Source organism: Nylanderia fulva, unplaced genomic scaffold, assembly GCF_048542155.1.
Source record: "Nylanderia fulva isolate GAGA-0341 unplaced genomic scaffold, ASM4854215v1 Scaffold14, whole genome shotgun sequence".
In the NCBI taxonomy this organism is placed as follows: Eukaryota; Metazoa; Arthropoda; class Insecta; order Hymenoptera; family Formicidae; genus Nylanderia; species Nylanderia fulva.
Window position 1 is genome coordinate 975,109 of NW_028189622.1, and position 16,539 is coordinate 991,647.

General features: G+C 36.5%; 1 protein-coding gene across 4 annotated transcripts in view; it reads left to right on the forward strand.

Annotated features, from left to right (window-relative positions):
* Positions 1–1,086: 1,086 nt before the first annotated feature.
* Positions 1,087–16,539, forward strand: part of LOC114929117 (uncharacterized) — a 161,155-nt gene continuing 145,702 nt past the window's right edge. For 2 of the 4 annotated variants that reach the window (XM_085480094.1, XM_085480097.1), the window contains exons 1-3: positions 1,087–1,279; positions 4,152–4,679; positions 11,315–11,512. In XM_085480094.1, the coding sequence (XP_085336220.1) occupies positions 11,506–11,512 (7 nt within the window). In that variant the 5' untranslated portion in view covers positions 1,087–1,279; positions 4,152–4,679; positions 11,315–11,505. Of the gene's footprint in view, positions 1,302–4,151; positions 4,680–11,314; positions 11,513–16,539 lie in introns of all 4 variants that reach the window. The other 2 variants (XM_085480095.1, XM_085480096.1) reach the window with 2 other exon arrangements.

Here is a 16,539-nt window from a genome sequence, read left to right on the forward strand (position 1 = left end):
CTACGTATTTATTAATAATAAGAATATTTTTAAGTCAGCTCCTTAATTTTTAAAACCGCAATCTACACTTCATTCATCTCGACCAATAGAGCCAAACGCGATGTTATTGCGACAATTAAGAAAGAAAGAAAATTTGGAAACTAAGAAATTTGAATCCTATGGTTGGGATTCGATTCCCGATTCAGCCGACTTTCGGATCAATATTTTTCTCGCCTATTTCTTTACAGGGGATGTTAAGAGAAAGGAACAAGGAGAATTTCTGAGATCCCAACCATAGAATTCAAATTCCTTAGTTTCCAAATTTTCTTTCTTTCTCAATTGTCGCAATAACATCGCGTTTGGCTCTATTGGTCGAGATGAATAAAGTGTAGATTGTGTATTTATTAATATTTTTTATTGTGGTAAATATTAATCAGAAAAACTCTTATAAGATTCTTCCAATACCACATTGTCCGCGATTACCATGATTTTCAAAGTAAATTCAAAGAAAAAAATTCTCTCCGCGTACTCAACACTGGTTACATTTAAACCGATCACCATCTGGAGCCTTTTTCGCGCAATCACACACTATAAGAGGCTCTTTCTCTCTCTCTCTCTCTCTCTTGATACATATATTATTAATTCCACATCACTTTCGCACACGACGTGCGATTCTGCGGATGGTCTCGCGGCCGGGGCCCGTCACTACATCCCCCACCGTGGGATTTCGGTTCTGCTAAGCATGTTGACAACGTGTAGCAGCGCGCGTTGGATGCTGCGGCCTGCGGACCGCGCGCACTGATCAATATGGAGGGGAGCCTGGTCGAAGCTGGGCGGGAGGGTAGTTTCAGGGGATGCAAGAGAGGGCTTGCGTCGGCGGTGGTGGTGGTGGTCCCGGCGACGACGACGTCGGCTACGCCGAAGGTCGATTTGCTGATGGTGGTGGTGGCGGCGCGGCAGAATGTGAGAACCGCGAAAGGAGAAACGAGGCTCTCGCGGCCTTACCGCGCGCAGCTTTAGCGTGAGAGAGAGACGGATCGGCCGTAGAGAGGGATGGCTCGACGTACGTACGTACGTGGCGAGAGACGGCTCAGTACGTACCGCGACGTGGACGCGTCCGTACCGCGCACTCTCCGGCACCGACTCTACCCTTAACTGGGTCAACCCCTCATACGGGATCCTCTGTGCATTAGCCCCACGAGGGAGAGGACGACCTCGGCAGTAGCAGCGCGCCCGCGACCAAAGAACACTCTGCCGTTTCTCCTCTTTTCTTTCCGAGTTCTCCAAGGAAAATCGCCTAGTTCGTATACTGGAAATTTACGGTACTCGTGTCCTCGAATCGGGATAAATTTGCCAACTTTGCGGAAGAACTAAATTCTCCCACTTTGTGTTTAAGCGAATAGTCGAGGGGTGACACGCTGGGAGTTTTTAACGGGAAGCACCTTAAAATCACTTCGACGATGGGATTTATCGATAATCTATAAGTAGATTTGCAAAAGGCTCGTCAGAATAATTTCGCGGACATGATTTACGGATCGAACCTAATTAACATGAATTTTCATAAAGACCCTTTCCTCGGGGGTTCGAGCTTTATCGACAGCTTCGACAGCTCGCTTGACAACAGGATCTTCACGTCTACTCTTTCGTCGATCATCGTCTGTATCATAGACGGATCGCGAAAGAGAATCGCTCTATTTTTAAGTTCTCTCTCTCTCTTCTCTCCGAGAGGAGATCTCGTTCCTCCAAAATGTCAGGTAGATAGTGCGACGATAATCGTGTCGACGAAGCGCGACGGATTATTTCGAGTGACGTGCCCGCGGAAATGGAGTCTCTCGCGAGTGCTCGCATTACAATATCGCGCTCTGACGTCTGTCGTTGGCGCTACGTTCGTTCGTCTGCAACCAGGTCAAGTGTGCCCGCACCACCACCGCTGCCTGACCTTCACGGGATTCGGGATCTTTTTTAACCCCGCCGCGCCGGTTGAAGCGCGCCACATTAACCACCGTAATGACGTGACGTTTCGCCAGGTGACATCATAGCGATTTCGGGCAGTCACCCCCGTATAATATTGATTAATGCGCATTTATTCAGGTTTTTCCCCGATTTCTTCTACGTCTATAATAACAGCGACAAATGATTAAAATTGCTCGACTTTTTTAATTTGTCGGAATTTTCTTCAGAACTTTTCTCCGCTAAAATGATTCAAAAGACTTTTTCTATTTCTTGCAATATAACATATAGAAGATCACTAGGAATCCGTGCTGCGAATAACGCGAGCGTTATAAATAGTGTTTATCGAGTCGTGACACATCGCGGTATGCTTGAAAAATTCACAAAATTGTCTCGCGGTTTCTCCAGGAGATCTCGGAGCTTCCGAGGTAGATCATAGCATCAGAGGAGCTGTCTTTTATCCGTACATGTTAATCTCTTCGGAGAAATAGCCGGTGCTTCCTACGAGGGTCTCCAAGGATCTCGCTTTATTCCGAGACGCGACGTCGCGGTTCGGAGGACTCGAAGGTCGTCTCAGACATCCCTCGCTAACGCATTCTCTCTTCAGGATCGCGTGCGACTACGTATTTCCGTCGGGAGCATCGTCCGGGAAGATATTTCCGCGCTCGTTTCCAAAAAGAGAGAAAGAGAGAGAGAGGGTAGTAATCTCTGGAGATATGCTTCGGGTAACGGGATACGTTACAGGTCGTGTAAAGTTCTCGTTCATTCTGCCGCGAATCCTTCGATCCACTTCGAGTAGCGTCGTCCACCCAGGATCCTCTCGTAGGGTGTAGGAGCGATAATCCGGCTCCCGAAGAGAGGATCTTTTGAGTAGCGCGATGAAGCGTATAACGCTACTGTAGGAGGGAATTATTAATGATTTGTCGAAAGCGATCGAAGTGACACGCTTGCTAATTGACCGATCAAATTTCACAGCCCGTTTTACTACCTTTTTTCGCCATTTCTAAAGCGCTCGCGCGACTGCTATTCATCACGAGCCTGTATAAAGACCACATTAACGGGAAGTTATACGCTCGATGAACGTATTAATGTTGCTGTTGAAATTTGGGAAATTCAAAGGCGTGTTTTACGCTTTGAATGATTAAACGAGTATTTTTAAAAATAAGTTCGTATTTATATATTATAGTACATAATTAAATTACACGGTCGAATTTTATTTTTATTTTCGTGAATTATATATATCTTCTCGTGTTCACCGTGTGCCATGCATGTTACGGAAACGCGATCGATCGACTTGTACAGGAATATAAACAAAGTGTGAATGCACGCAAATGTGTCGATCGAAGAGGATACATTGGTCTTTATCGAACTTGGCATTTCTTTCAGACGGCAATGAGTCCACTTGTCTGCCGTCGATCAAAGAGGGATTTTCCGTGAGAATTCTCACTCTGCGAGAGCTTCACTTTGAACTCTGAATCCTTTCGAGGACTCGTTGCTGAAAACAGTCATCATTCTTTCTCGACTCTCCTTCGAGACATATTTCACCCGTTATATTCGCTATTATCGATTTCTAAATATTGAATATGGATATTTCTGAATGCATTTTTTATATATACCTCGGAAGTAAATGGCTCTTTGAGTGGATACGACACATTGTATTATTCTTATTTTGATTGTGACGCTACATAACATAAATAATAAATAATAATTTTAAATGTGATTTTAATAATACATTTCCGGATATACTTGTGAATTCAAAATCATTAATTCGCATAATAAATATTTCCCTCGCTTTCTCGACCGATTAATACAATCATTTGTCAAAAATAATTAAATTTATAAATATATTTATAAATATCCATAGATGTAAATTATATTTGAAGCAATAATTTATTTTGATCTGTGAATAATAATTGTAAATGCTCTCATTTTACGTGATCCGTGAAAATTTCACGTGATTATATTTGTTATAAATAACGCGCGACACTCGGTGTACACAAGTTTACCTTCCATACGTAGAGAGAATTTTTCGTAAATATTTTTTTTGATGTCGGGCAAAAATATCGAAAATACATATATATATATAACCATACGCGATCGACGAGGACGTTACTTATCTATCCTTAATAACAAGCTCGCTGTCGACGTAATAATTGTAATTGAAATCCATGGTTATCGAGGGCGATCATTTTATTAATATGTCCCTATTACTTTTCACGTAGCAACTATACGAGAAAGAAGGGGAGGACTAAAAGATCGAATGAGAGCGTGAGAGCGTGATCGGAATAAAACAGCAAGAGAACACCGGCAGAAAAGTATTAAAGAGGTGCGAGGACGTTGGCTCATCTCTCTTCTCTCTCGAGAGAGAGAAGAGGGCGATTCTCGATATCCCGCTAATAGATAGCGGAGGATAAATGCACGGCGATAAAGGATAACTCGGCATGCCCTGGGATAATATCTTCCGCGAAGAGGGTCTTCTTCGATTTTTCCGGCGAGGCGATAGAACCGATAATGTACGTGGGATAATTGAGAAACTCTTATAAGAGTTCCCCAGTGCGTTTTTCACGTCCTTCAAAAAAGTCTCGAGCGCGAAGAAAGTTGTGAGGATATTTATTTATTTTCACGATAGATATTCCGCCGATATGCGAGTTTCAGTGATATGCTACTAGATATTAGCAGCAGCGATCAGTTGAGTGAGATACCTCCGAAGAATTCCATCGCCGAACATCCTGGGCCATCAAGAATCGAGGGTAATTTTTGCATATGTTGAAAACAATATGTCTTGGAATTTAAGTAATTATTTGTAGAATTATATGTGTAGTCACACAATAATGTGTTCTTATATCTCCGCGAAGATGGATCGTAGATTTTTAGCCTTCGCGACACCGAACATACAATACTTATTCGAAAAACCAATGTACGAACACGTATAAATTTTTATTTTCTTCTTTGCTTCTCCCCTTGGAGACATCGTATTTGGCGGAAAGCTACGTACTCTTTTTCTTCTTGAATGAGAATACATTGTGCAATATAGAGAGATCTAACATATGCATAAGCGAATTTTATCGAGGTGAATTTTACGATTTTCATAAATACATATAATTGAAAAATATCAGAAACATTTTTTATTATATCATATTAATATAATGCATTTTCATTATAATATATCTTTATTATGATAAATATTTTTATTTTGCATTTTTGATTACGTTTCTAAAAATAGATTTATAATCATTAATCTGACCAGACTAGTTAAATATATCAAAAGATTTAAAATCTAAGGTTATTGAGCGTGATTTTACGATTTTCATAAATACATATAATTGAAAAATATCAGAAAAATCTTTTTATTATATCATATTAATATAATGCATTTTCATTATAATATATCTTTATTATAATAAATATTTTTATTTTGCATTTTCGATTACATTTCTAAAAATAGATTTATAATCATTAATCTGACCAGACTAGTTAAATATATCAAAAGATTTAAAATCTAAGGTTATTGAGCGTGATTTTACGATTTTCATAAATACATGTAATTGAAAAATATCAGAAAAATCTTTTTATTATATTATATTAATATAATGCATTTTCATTATAATAAATATTTTTATTTTGCATTTTCGATTACATTTCTAAAAATAGATTTATAATCATTAATCTGACCAGACTAGTTAAATATATCAAAAGATTTAAAATCTAAGGTTATTGAACGTGATTTTACGATTTTCATAAATACATATAATTGAAAAATATCAGAAAAATCTTTTTATTACAATATATCATATTAATATAATGCATTTTCATTATAATATATCTTTATTATAATAAATATTTTTATTTTGCATTTTCGATTACGTTTCTAAAAATAGATTTATAATCATTAATCTGACCAGACTAGTTAAATATATCAAAAAATTAAAAATCTAAGGTTATTGAAAAGATGTGTAGATGCATTTTATTAATGTATATCTCGTCTTTTGCGCGTTCTTCGAGCGAAATATGCTTGATCCGCGATAAATAAATCCGGAACGCGCGACTTTTCAACGAGTTTGATCGCGCAGCGAAAAGTCTGGAGAATTTGTGTGACATTCGGCTAACGTTGGTTTTCGCGATGCGCGATAAGTATCGCGGGGATATGCGAGGAAACCGGAAATTCCCGCAATCTGCGATCCCGCATCGATCCCTTTATTCCCTCTTCCGAGCGGATCCGCTTCTGCGCCCTCTCACTCGTTGTTGTGTGCTGCCGGCTCTGCCATTCTTCAGCGCGCATTCTCTTCCATCAAAAGCCTTTCATTTCTTTCGCTCTTGCATTACATCTGTCGTCATTGTTGTTGGAAAGTAACGATCCGGCGATATATTTGCGCGAGATGTAGATTACGAAATCGACTTGTTCATGTCAAGCTTGATTAATATATTAAATAATAAGAACGTAGATATTTGAGAATCGCCAGACAGAATTTAAAAAAAGGTAAGAATCTTCTCTCGACCGTACTGGCAAATATTATTATTATAAATATTAATTATTAAAAAATATTATTAATATAAATATTAATTTTAAAATTAAAATTATAATTTATTTTTATTTTTACAAATCACTTGATAAGGACTCAAAGAAGGGTCGAAACGTTGTGATTGAATAAATAATATTTGCCAGTACGGTCGAGAGAAGATTCTTACCTTTTTTTAATATATTAAACATTTATTCCAATTTCATTTTAACTTTTTTTTATAATATATATGTCATTTTCATGTGCACTATGTGTAAATATTTTTACACTATTAATATTTTTTTAATTATAAAATATTGTAACGTTATATTTGCAAATGTGTAAATAACAATGATATTCAAGTAATAAATTTGAAAAAATGTGTATCTTTTTCATTATTTATTTAATGATAAAAACGTGCAAGCATTATATTTTTAATATTTGTAATATTTGAACATTTTTATTATTATTTCAATATTTTTGTATGTATTACATGTGCATTTTAATATCATTTATTTGTATGTTCTATTCTATTACGGTGAAAGAACTTACTACCTCATACATGGAAATTTTATCTACAATAAGCTTAGCCATTTGTTTCACCATCAATTCGCTTTTTCTCTTCAGTTTTATTATTTGTCTTGTGCTTTTCTTGTATCGGTCGTCTTCCGTTTCTCTTTCTTCTTCCGTGTACTTTCATCTGAAAATATTCATGGGAGTAAGAAGAGCAGGAGAAGTTATTGTATGCCGTGAAATACTTTTCTAGGATCAGCCACGTTGATCCTTTTACTGCCGGTTCGATAAGTTTCGAACTTTTGCACTTTCCTCGTGAAAATTTCTTCTCTACCATTTCTAAAAATTCTTTCTATATATATTTGAAAATATATCATTATATTTTCAAAGCCAAAGTAATGCTCTCATAAACGCAAAGAGAAGATGATTCTTCATGATCTTTATCGAATGATACTTTTCAATATTTTTTTATATTCATTATAAATACGTTCTTGTATTTTAATTTAATTATTAATTTGTCATTTTAGAGGGATCTAAATACAAGATGTTTAAGTAAAACATGATCATCTAGAAGATTTTTCATGAAAAAATTATTCACGAAGAACTTGCTTTTTCCTCTTTCTTTTCTTACATTTTACAATATTTGCAAAGGAATCTATGGCAAGGAGTAATATGATTACGAATCTTGTTTTCTCGTCTGAAAATATTTTATTTGTCAAATTTCGTTTCCCCTTACGAGCTCCAAGACAAAGGCATATGCTGCAGACAATCGTAGGATTTTCAAGGATCAGTATCGATGATCCTTTTATTTCTAGTTCGATAAATCTCGAGCTTTGGCAGATTCGCCGCGAAATTTCTTCGCAATCGCTATACTGTAAATCTTTCGAACTTTACCTTTTTTCTGGTCTGGGTCACATTCGGATAAGAACAATGGGAGTCGTGTTTGCTCGAATCTTTAGGATCTCGTCCCTTTTTTCGTCGCTTCAAAATACTGTTTCCGCGCGAAAGAAGCTCGATGTACGAAGTAGGGGCAACCTCGGACGTTTTTCCCTTTTGAATTCGATAAATATCCAACTTTTGACATTTTTAGTACACGAAACTTCTTTAGCCCTCTTTAACGCGTGCGTATAAATCGTTTCGACTTTTCTCGATTCGATATCTCCCATTGAAACAACACATCGCGCTTATATACATGTTCGTAAAAGCCGCAGTCTCACTTATTACAGCTTCCTCGCGCAAAATTGTGCTTACGTCAGACGAGGTGTTGCGATATTTTTTTTTTTTTTTTTCATTTCATCTTTCTCACATCTAAACGTGTTTTCGTCGAGCGTTGCAGTTTCGTTCTTAACGGAAAACTTCCCCTCAACAACTCCGCGTTCGGTTTGCTCGATAAATCTCGAGCGTTCGAGCGATAATCCATAAATCTCGCGTCGGCAAACTCTCGTCTGTCAACTTTTCGACATCTTGACCGCAAAGCATCGACGCAGTCTCGCTCGGGAAGAGAGCCGTTTCGGACTTTTCCTCGCTTCGTCTCCTCTCTTTCGGGGTGAAAATATTTTTACAGAGGCCAGAAGTTTTCGAAGCTTCGCGCGCTCTCTCGGCCGGCGTCGTCGCGTCGTCTCGCTCTTGTAACTATCAGTCCGATAAATCTCCAACTTTGGGAAGAAGCCGCCATGTTCCATAAATTTGCCAACCCGTTTTCCCTGTGAACTCTCTCTCTCTCTCTCTCTCATCGTCGCCCGACTTTTCCGTGTCCTGACCGCTGTCTCGTCTATTGTACGTATGATAACGCTGTTCCATGCCGAGTTTATAAACGTGTCTCTTATGGAGTCTCTTCGATGTCTTCTTCCTTTCTTCGTCCCTTCTCGCAAGCTCGATCCCTGCTACAACACGTATATAGTCGAGTATCTAATAAGTTATAAATTAAAAGGCCAACTTAACGAGCTAATTAACCCTTAGTCCCGACGGTTCTTTTCGGCACCTTTAATCCCGACTCATGGGTCGTTTGCGTCTTTGCGTTATTTGGATCAGTAAAAACGCTTTAAAAAAATCTGAAGAAATTCATGGAGCTTCTTGCAACCTTCAACTTGAAGTCCCAATCATAATATTTCGATAAAAATTATTTTTTTATATAGTTTGTTATTAAGAAATGAAGGTACCTAACGGAGGTTTCGAAATTTCGTTTGGGTCGCAAACGACCCATGAGTCGGGACTAAGGGTTAATTAGGTGTTAACAATTTATTCTACGTCATGAAAATAATACAAATAGATAATTAGTAAACGTTTCAACTGTACGACAGTCTTTATCAATACAAATATCGCTTTGCTAACATATCTCTAAATTAAATAATTTGGAAAGACAGAACTTATATCATACATGTAAAATATATAGACTTATAATATGAAAAACGCAGTATAACACATTATAATTGTTGGCTTGCATCCGATTTCTGTAGTTCTTTTTAAATAAACGTCTAATTTTGTAATCCACGATGTAATAATGATATGTAATGAGATCTATGTCGAGTATCTATCGGTTAGTTCTCATCTCAATTTTTTCCCGTCGTATTCGACTGCGGAATCCAGCTTGCTTGGCAGTTTTCGAGGACAAAATTTCCTCGGCATATAAATGCGCCACGACAGCACGAGCAGAAGCGATGCAACCGAACTCGTCTGCGATTCCCGTAACAAGCTCTCTTCCAACGCAGAAAGTGCCGACGTTCACGATGTAAACTTTGCAAAAAAGTTTGCACATTGTATTTTATGTATACGAGCTGCTATATATGCGCGGCGAGTCGCCGTAAAAGATTCGTTTGCAATGCACTTTTCATTGTCGATGAATATACAAGCCGGTGTACGTAAAACGCGACCGTATAAACCAAATTTATCGGTATCATCGGCGCGATGCATTTTTCTTCGCGTTCTCTCGCTTTTCTCGTACCTACGTGCCTTATGAAAAGGCAAAGGGGGCCACGTTAAATTCGATAACGCTCCTCCGAGCTCTAAAGCTGCTCTCGGCCGCGTTAGATTTTACCTTCGCCCCGTGTTGCCTTTCGGAAAGCGAGGAATTTGAGGACAGTATCCCAATTTACGAGGCGGCTTTGCGTCCCGGCGGAAAACTCGAAAATGACTCGACGTAATCCTCGTAAATTTCGCGAACCTCGGCCGGAAAAAGGAAAACAAAGGGAGAATCTCGATGGAGTTCTCTTCCTCTGCCTACTTTCTCTACTTATCAGTGGCAGACGCTGCCCGACTCCCGTGGGAGAAATTTTTCTCTCCGCGGACAAAGAGTAAAATTTTTACGAGCCTCTTGGCCGGCGGAAAATCGAATAAACTCTCCAACTTGGACTCGTGATTAGGCGGAATCGAAATCAATTTATTTCAAAGTATGTCGTCTGTATGGATATCTCGAAGAAGAGATTTAAGATCGTGCTATTCCGCGGAATCATAAAATTTTATAATACGCTTCAAATTATTACAAGACTATTCTTTTTTTTTCGGGATTGTTAGATAAATAAATAGTGTTGGATAAATAAATAGTGTCCGTTTGAAGAAAAATTTTTTTGAAAAATATCAAATATTATTCGTATACACATACAGAGTCGATGCATATAAATATTTGAAAAAAAAGAAAAAAAAATCAATTTTAACTTTAGTGAATCAATAAATGGGAAGTTTTTCTATACATATTTTATTGTATAACATACACGTTTATTTCACATTTGCGATTAAACATTACAAAGTCTACTATTTCTGAAACAGTGCTTATCGTATCGTATATTTAACCCCGATTTCCACGCTATAATATAACACGCACAAGAGACCCACGCTCTCTCGCAATTTTGCCTTATACATATATATATATATAAATATGATTTCGAACTGGAAAATTTATAATTTTAGTAACATGTTGATACCAAACGTTTAACACCGACATAGATTTTAAGTAGGGATTATAGAGGAAAATTGTTATAATAGAAAATTTTGAAAATTAAAGTAGAAAACTACTGCTTAAAAATAATATTAAGTTATAAATGTACGTCGATAATTTTGGAATTTATGTTTTGCAGGATTTAAATGCTATTTAATTCACAATCAGACATAAATAAAGTTGTAGCAACACATTTGTTATCAAACTCTTCTCATTTACATACCTATACATTTATAAGATACGTATATATGTTCAACATTATTTGTACATTATCGTTTGAAAATTTATTTGTAAATATTAAAGTTATCATAATATAATATCCTCGACAACTTTGTATTACTCGCTTTCCAAACATTACAGTTTTCGAATTTGGACTTTAGTAGTAGTATGTTTATTTGATCGCGTTATAATCCTTTTTAACCGTAATCTATTTTATTGCTTGCAGAAAGTGCTGTATGTTTGTGAAGCTCGTGGTTCGCGTCGTTCGCTCTCCTTCAGCTTTCATGTTAAAAGCAAAATTGCGCGCATCGACATCTCGAAATCACCTCTCGGACACGTCGACATCGTGGTGCTCGTGTAAAGGAGAATAAATCATTAAAAAAGGAGCATCGAGGGAAGGTGCGATCATCACTCGGCATGAAGGGTGAGTCTATTTGCATACATATCTTTAATCTCTTTCCATTATTTCACCATCATTACAATTACAAATATATAATGCATCACGATTGCGTCGTTGGAAATTGCTATCAGGAACAATTATTATCAATATTCCCCTCAATGAAATGTTTATCAAGTTTTATGCAAAAATTCAGTTTTATATATTACAAGGATTAAGCATATACATGCTTAAAAGCGACATTTTTTAAAGCAGTAAAAGTGATTTATTAGGGCCCCAGAATTTTTTTTTTTCTAAACAGATGCTTGACACAGTCGAGCAACGAGACAAGCAATCAAAAAGCAAAAGCACGCTCGAATATTTTGTCGATGTGGCCGCGTCCCAGGAGTCATATGTGTGCATGTGAAACGGAATAAACGATGATGTGGGTGTATGTACTATATACGTACATATATATGCGCGTTCAGTTCGTTGCTTCATGAACAGTCGGTTTGATGAATTACATTGAATGACGATTTATTTCTCATGCAAATAAATTTTGCGGCGCGCGATTTAATAATGCCGATAAAAATCCTTCTCGCACGGCATCGCTGCGATATGCGTTATATAGTTTAAATTCGTTGCGTGCGAATTGTTGTGTTGGCGTAGAAGCATATGCGAGATTTTAATCGCGTAATAATATACACAGCGCGAGCGATTTTTTTTAATTTTATTTCTTGTCGAATTGCCCCGTATTCGTTTAAAAATAATATATATATATACACGGAAAAAAAAATTAGCTACCATAGCTAAATTTTAGCTGTCTATATATTACACATGAAATTTAGTTATCATGCTTAAATTTTAGCTATGACAACTAATATTTTTTAGCTATAACATTCTCCGTTAAGCTATGGCTAAAAAATATTAGTTACTGTAGCTAAAATTTAGGCACGACAACTAAATTTCAGGTTGTAATATATGGACAGCTAAAATTTAGCTATGGTAGCTAATTCTTTTTTTCCGTGTATATATATATATAGTTAATAATATAATATTGATTGCAGTTAAAATCACCGATTTATTCGAATCTTCAATCTTCTACTGTTTCACTATCCAAATGTCCTGCTATTCGAATGTATTTTACTCAAACAGAATGTTTTGTCGTGCAACATCTCCTTCTCTTATCGAAACAGGAATATTTCAAGCGATGTTTACTTTCTAAACTCGTGAAGCTGTGCCTTCTCGCTCACATCCAAGGTATTAAACGGAGAACTTAGATGGTTAAAGAATTTATAAAAATAACTTAAACATGTTAAAAATAATATATACATATATAATTTCTTTAAATATATCTACTGTTTCTTTATGAAAATTAATCACGTCCAATAAGATCATTTGGTTCAATTATCTGGAAATTTAATTATTTCCGATCGTTTGTATCGCTCTATTAATTTGGATAATAATTTCACCAGATTGCAAAATAGTATATATAGGTATATATATATTCGCGAAAATATCATACGGTTACTTAGTTATCAAAATTATATTTCACGCGCTGCCGAGATGTCAATCAAAATGCAAATTCGCGATTCAGCAGCAACATCGCAGTGCGATGAGTACGATTTCGCATGGCTGCGTGGTTAGTAAATTACACTCTTTGATGGTTTGGGCGTTCCCCCGGAAGTATGTATCAAAGTTCCCCGGCGGCGATGCCGTGAAAATTTCCGGAATTTGGTCCTCGCGAAAAGCGAATCTGGCGGCGAGGCATATTATGCGGCCATAGAGTAACAGCTGTTTTGCATAACCCAATTAGCCGGCGGCGCGTGCATACAGGATTAAGCTTAACGTTTTATTGACGTTGAAAATCGCTGGTCACTCTCCATTTTTTTTCATCTTCGGCCATTAAGCTTTCGGCCTTTTTTCCCGTCACGATTATGTATATCTTATTATATTATAAAATAAATATTTAATCAGTTTTCTTCGTGATCCGCGATATTATCCGACAATTTGTAGAAGATCCTCAATTAAGAAGCGGCCGAGCAGTGACTTGTCATTCATTATTCATAAACTGTAAGCCATTTGAGCCCCCCATGCAGTAGGCTTTATTAAAACCTCAGTTTTCCCAAAAAAGCAGTCTGCTAGCACGAACACTAATTAGCAAATGGTCGTCTATATTCCCGGGAGAAAAGTCAACATTCGAACAAATCGAGAAATTTGAGAGATAAAATAGAATCTACGTGATAGGTCAGAGCAAATAACGCATTGAACAAATTCTCATCTGTGCGCGTTAGGGAAAAAATAAATAATTTCTTCGGAATTATTCATCGCAAAATTGAATTATTTTCCCTTGGAAGGAAAATTAATTATTGGTAATGCAAACACTTAGCTATATTATATTCCAATTTTCTTCCCGCTTAATCTCTTTCCCGTTACTTTTTACAACGTTACTTTACGATAATAGAAGTCAACTGAATCGTCGGTGAATAATCGAGTTGACGAATAACGTGCTACAACAACAGTGTTTCGTTCATTTGCGTATGACGTGTCTTCGGACCATGTCGAATAATCGAATATGAAGTAATTGGCGCGATTCAAGTTGCGTCCCGACGCTCTAATCGAATCTTGTCTCTGCCTATTATAATTAATAATCTTGTGCGCTCAATTGGCCTCCTGGTGCATTCGCGAAATTCGCCAAATTTGCTAGATCAAATAACAACATGACGGAATTCCTTTATTAACGATTACATTTTTCCGTGCAATTGAAATATCTTTATTGAGCTATTCAAAATTGATTCGCCAATAAATTGTTAAATATTTAAAATTTGTTAAAGAGAAAAAAATATTACAATATATAAATATATTTGATAAAATAGAACGTTGACAAAAATATTTTTAATTTTTAAAATTATCAAAATAATTACATTAATGATTTTAATTAATCGCGAAAAAAATACCGCTATTCAAATCATACGAAATAAAAATATTTTGTCGCATAAAGCTATTCATATACACATATATTTAAGAAACTGTTTTGTTATCTTGATTTTTAAAATTATTAAAATAATTACATCGCAAGTTTTAATTAGTCACAAAAGGGCGTAAAAAAAAATAAGAAACCGATTTTAATTTTTAGATACAGAAGCACAATAAATATGGCACTATGTATGCCTAGGAATAGCTTTTAGCTGCTTCAATCGGGCGTAGCTTGATACGAAGTGCAAATGCCTATGCGACTGATCCCACGATTAACTGTCACCCTTATGTGACGGTTATTTGTATGCGCGTGTATGTATATATTGCCAACGCAAACGATATATCGCGATCGCAAATCCGATACTGAATTATCCCGATGATACCGTGTAGAATCGGTTCGCGTAACACGACTCGTATATGCATGCATCGTCCGTAAATTGCATATTGCCTGTTTTCTGTGTCTCCGCGTCAACGTTCATAAACTCAATTAGTGTTTTTTTTTTTTCATGCTTTTTGAGAGTTGGCGAATTGCGCAAGCGTTTGTTCGCTGAAATTCATCAGATCCCTCTCGTCGATTTCTCATCTTTCGCAAAAATTGGGGCATAAACTAAAACTAAAACATCCACGACGTACCTCTTCTGTCAATGAATGGGTGTTCGGGATTCAAAGTAACTTTGAATGTTAAAAATTTGTTCGGAACTTTTCTTCAAAAGACCTTTCAAGAATCTCGTCAAATATAAAAGAATGTTTGATGCCCAGCGCAGCTGCTATAAAGAAATTGGCGCAGTACAATGTGTCGAAACATTGATGAAAAGGATGAAAATTATGCATTGGCAGAAGGATTAACATAGCATATTTTAATTAAAAGAGTAATTTTAATACGAAATAATTATAGGGACTTGAATTGTGTAAATATGAAATTATAATAATTGAAAAAGATACTTTGCGAGCGAAATTTCCTATTTTAGACTCCAAAGATAAATACAAATTAAATATGAACTAGTGTGTCCACAAGCATCATCGGCGCAATAAAGTTGATCACGAAGCTGCGTATTTTTCTTACTTCGCTCGCGTCATTACGCCGAAATGCGAGTATCACACACTCGATAATAAATTATTCTTGGCAATTTACGGCAGTCCATACTGCTCGCATGGACGATAAATTGTTCCCGTTGTTTTTGCCGCATAATATAAACGGCGGTATGCGCATGAATTTACATCACGTTTTAATTACGTCTTCCTGTGACGAATATTTTGCTCGGAGCGGAGTGCGAATGTTCCGCAAATATTTGTCTCGCCCGGTTTTTAAATGCGCGGGGTGATGATTGCGCGAAATTTTCAACAGAAAAGACGCTTTGCATAAACCGCGCAGTTGCGTGCCGCAGTTCGCGTTGCAATTGCATCCCCGTTATACGGGGGAGGGGTTGCATTTTAAAGGCAGGTGTCGGAAGTGCTTAAAAGTTTTAAAACTGCATCGCCTCGCGATCTAAGAAAAACTTTCCTCATCGCGATGCAACGTTTCTACAATATATGGTATGTATATGGTTTGTATACATTGCTTTTAATTATCTGAATTCATGATGTAATTTCTACAATGTTGTTTGTGCTGTCTTCTGGGGAGGAAATATAACTCGTGTAAAATGTCTTTTTAAATTTATTCCACATTTACACAACTCGAATTTTTTCTTTCTACTATTATTTGCAATTTATTAGCTTTAATTCAAGTTATCTTTCTTATCTCTCATTTTTTGCTAATATTTTAATATCGTTATAGGTTTAATATTATATATACATTTTCTCATCATTTACTGCTGTTTTTTTTTGTATTAATTATGATTTTGAAATGAAGATTGAATAAACTTAATTAAGTTGTGATTGATACACAAAATCAATCTTTATTTATTTTTCATTATCTCTCAACTAGAAAAAACACATATGAATATGAATTACTACGAGAAATAAATCATATAGATTTTAGCAAAGGATATAGAAATATTATTATTATTATTATTATTATGTTCAGTTCTTAAACTGTCTTAAAGGAATGAATTGGGGAGCATTGACGAAAAAGAAGCGTCTGACAGAGACGGATGAACAGG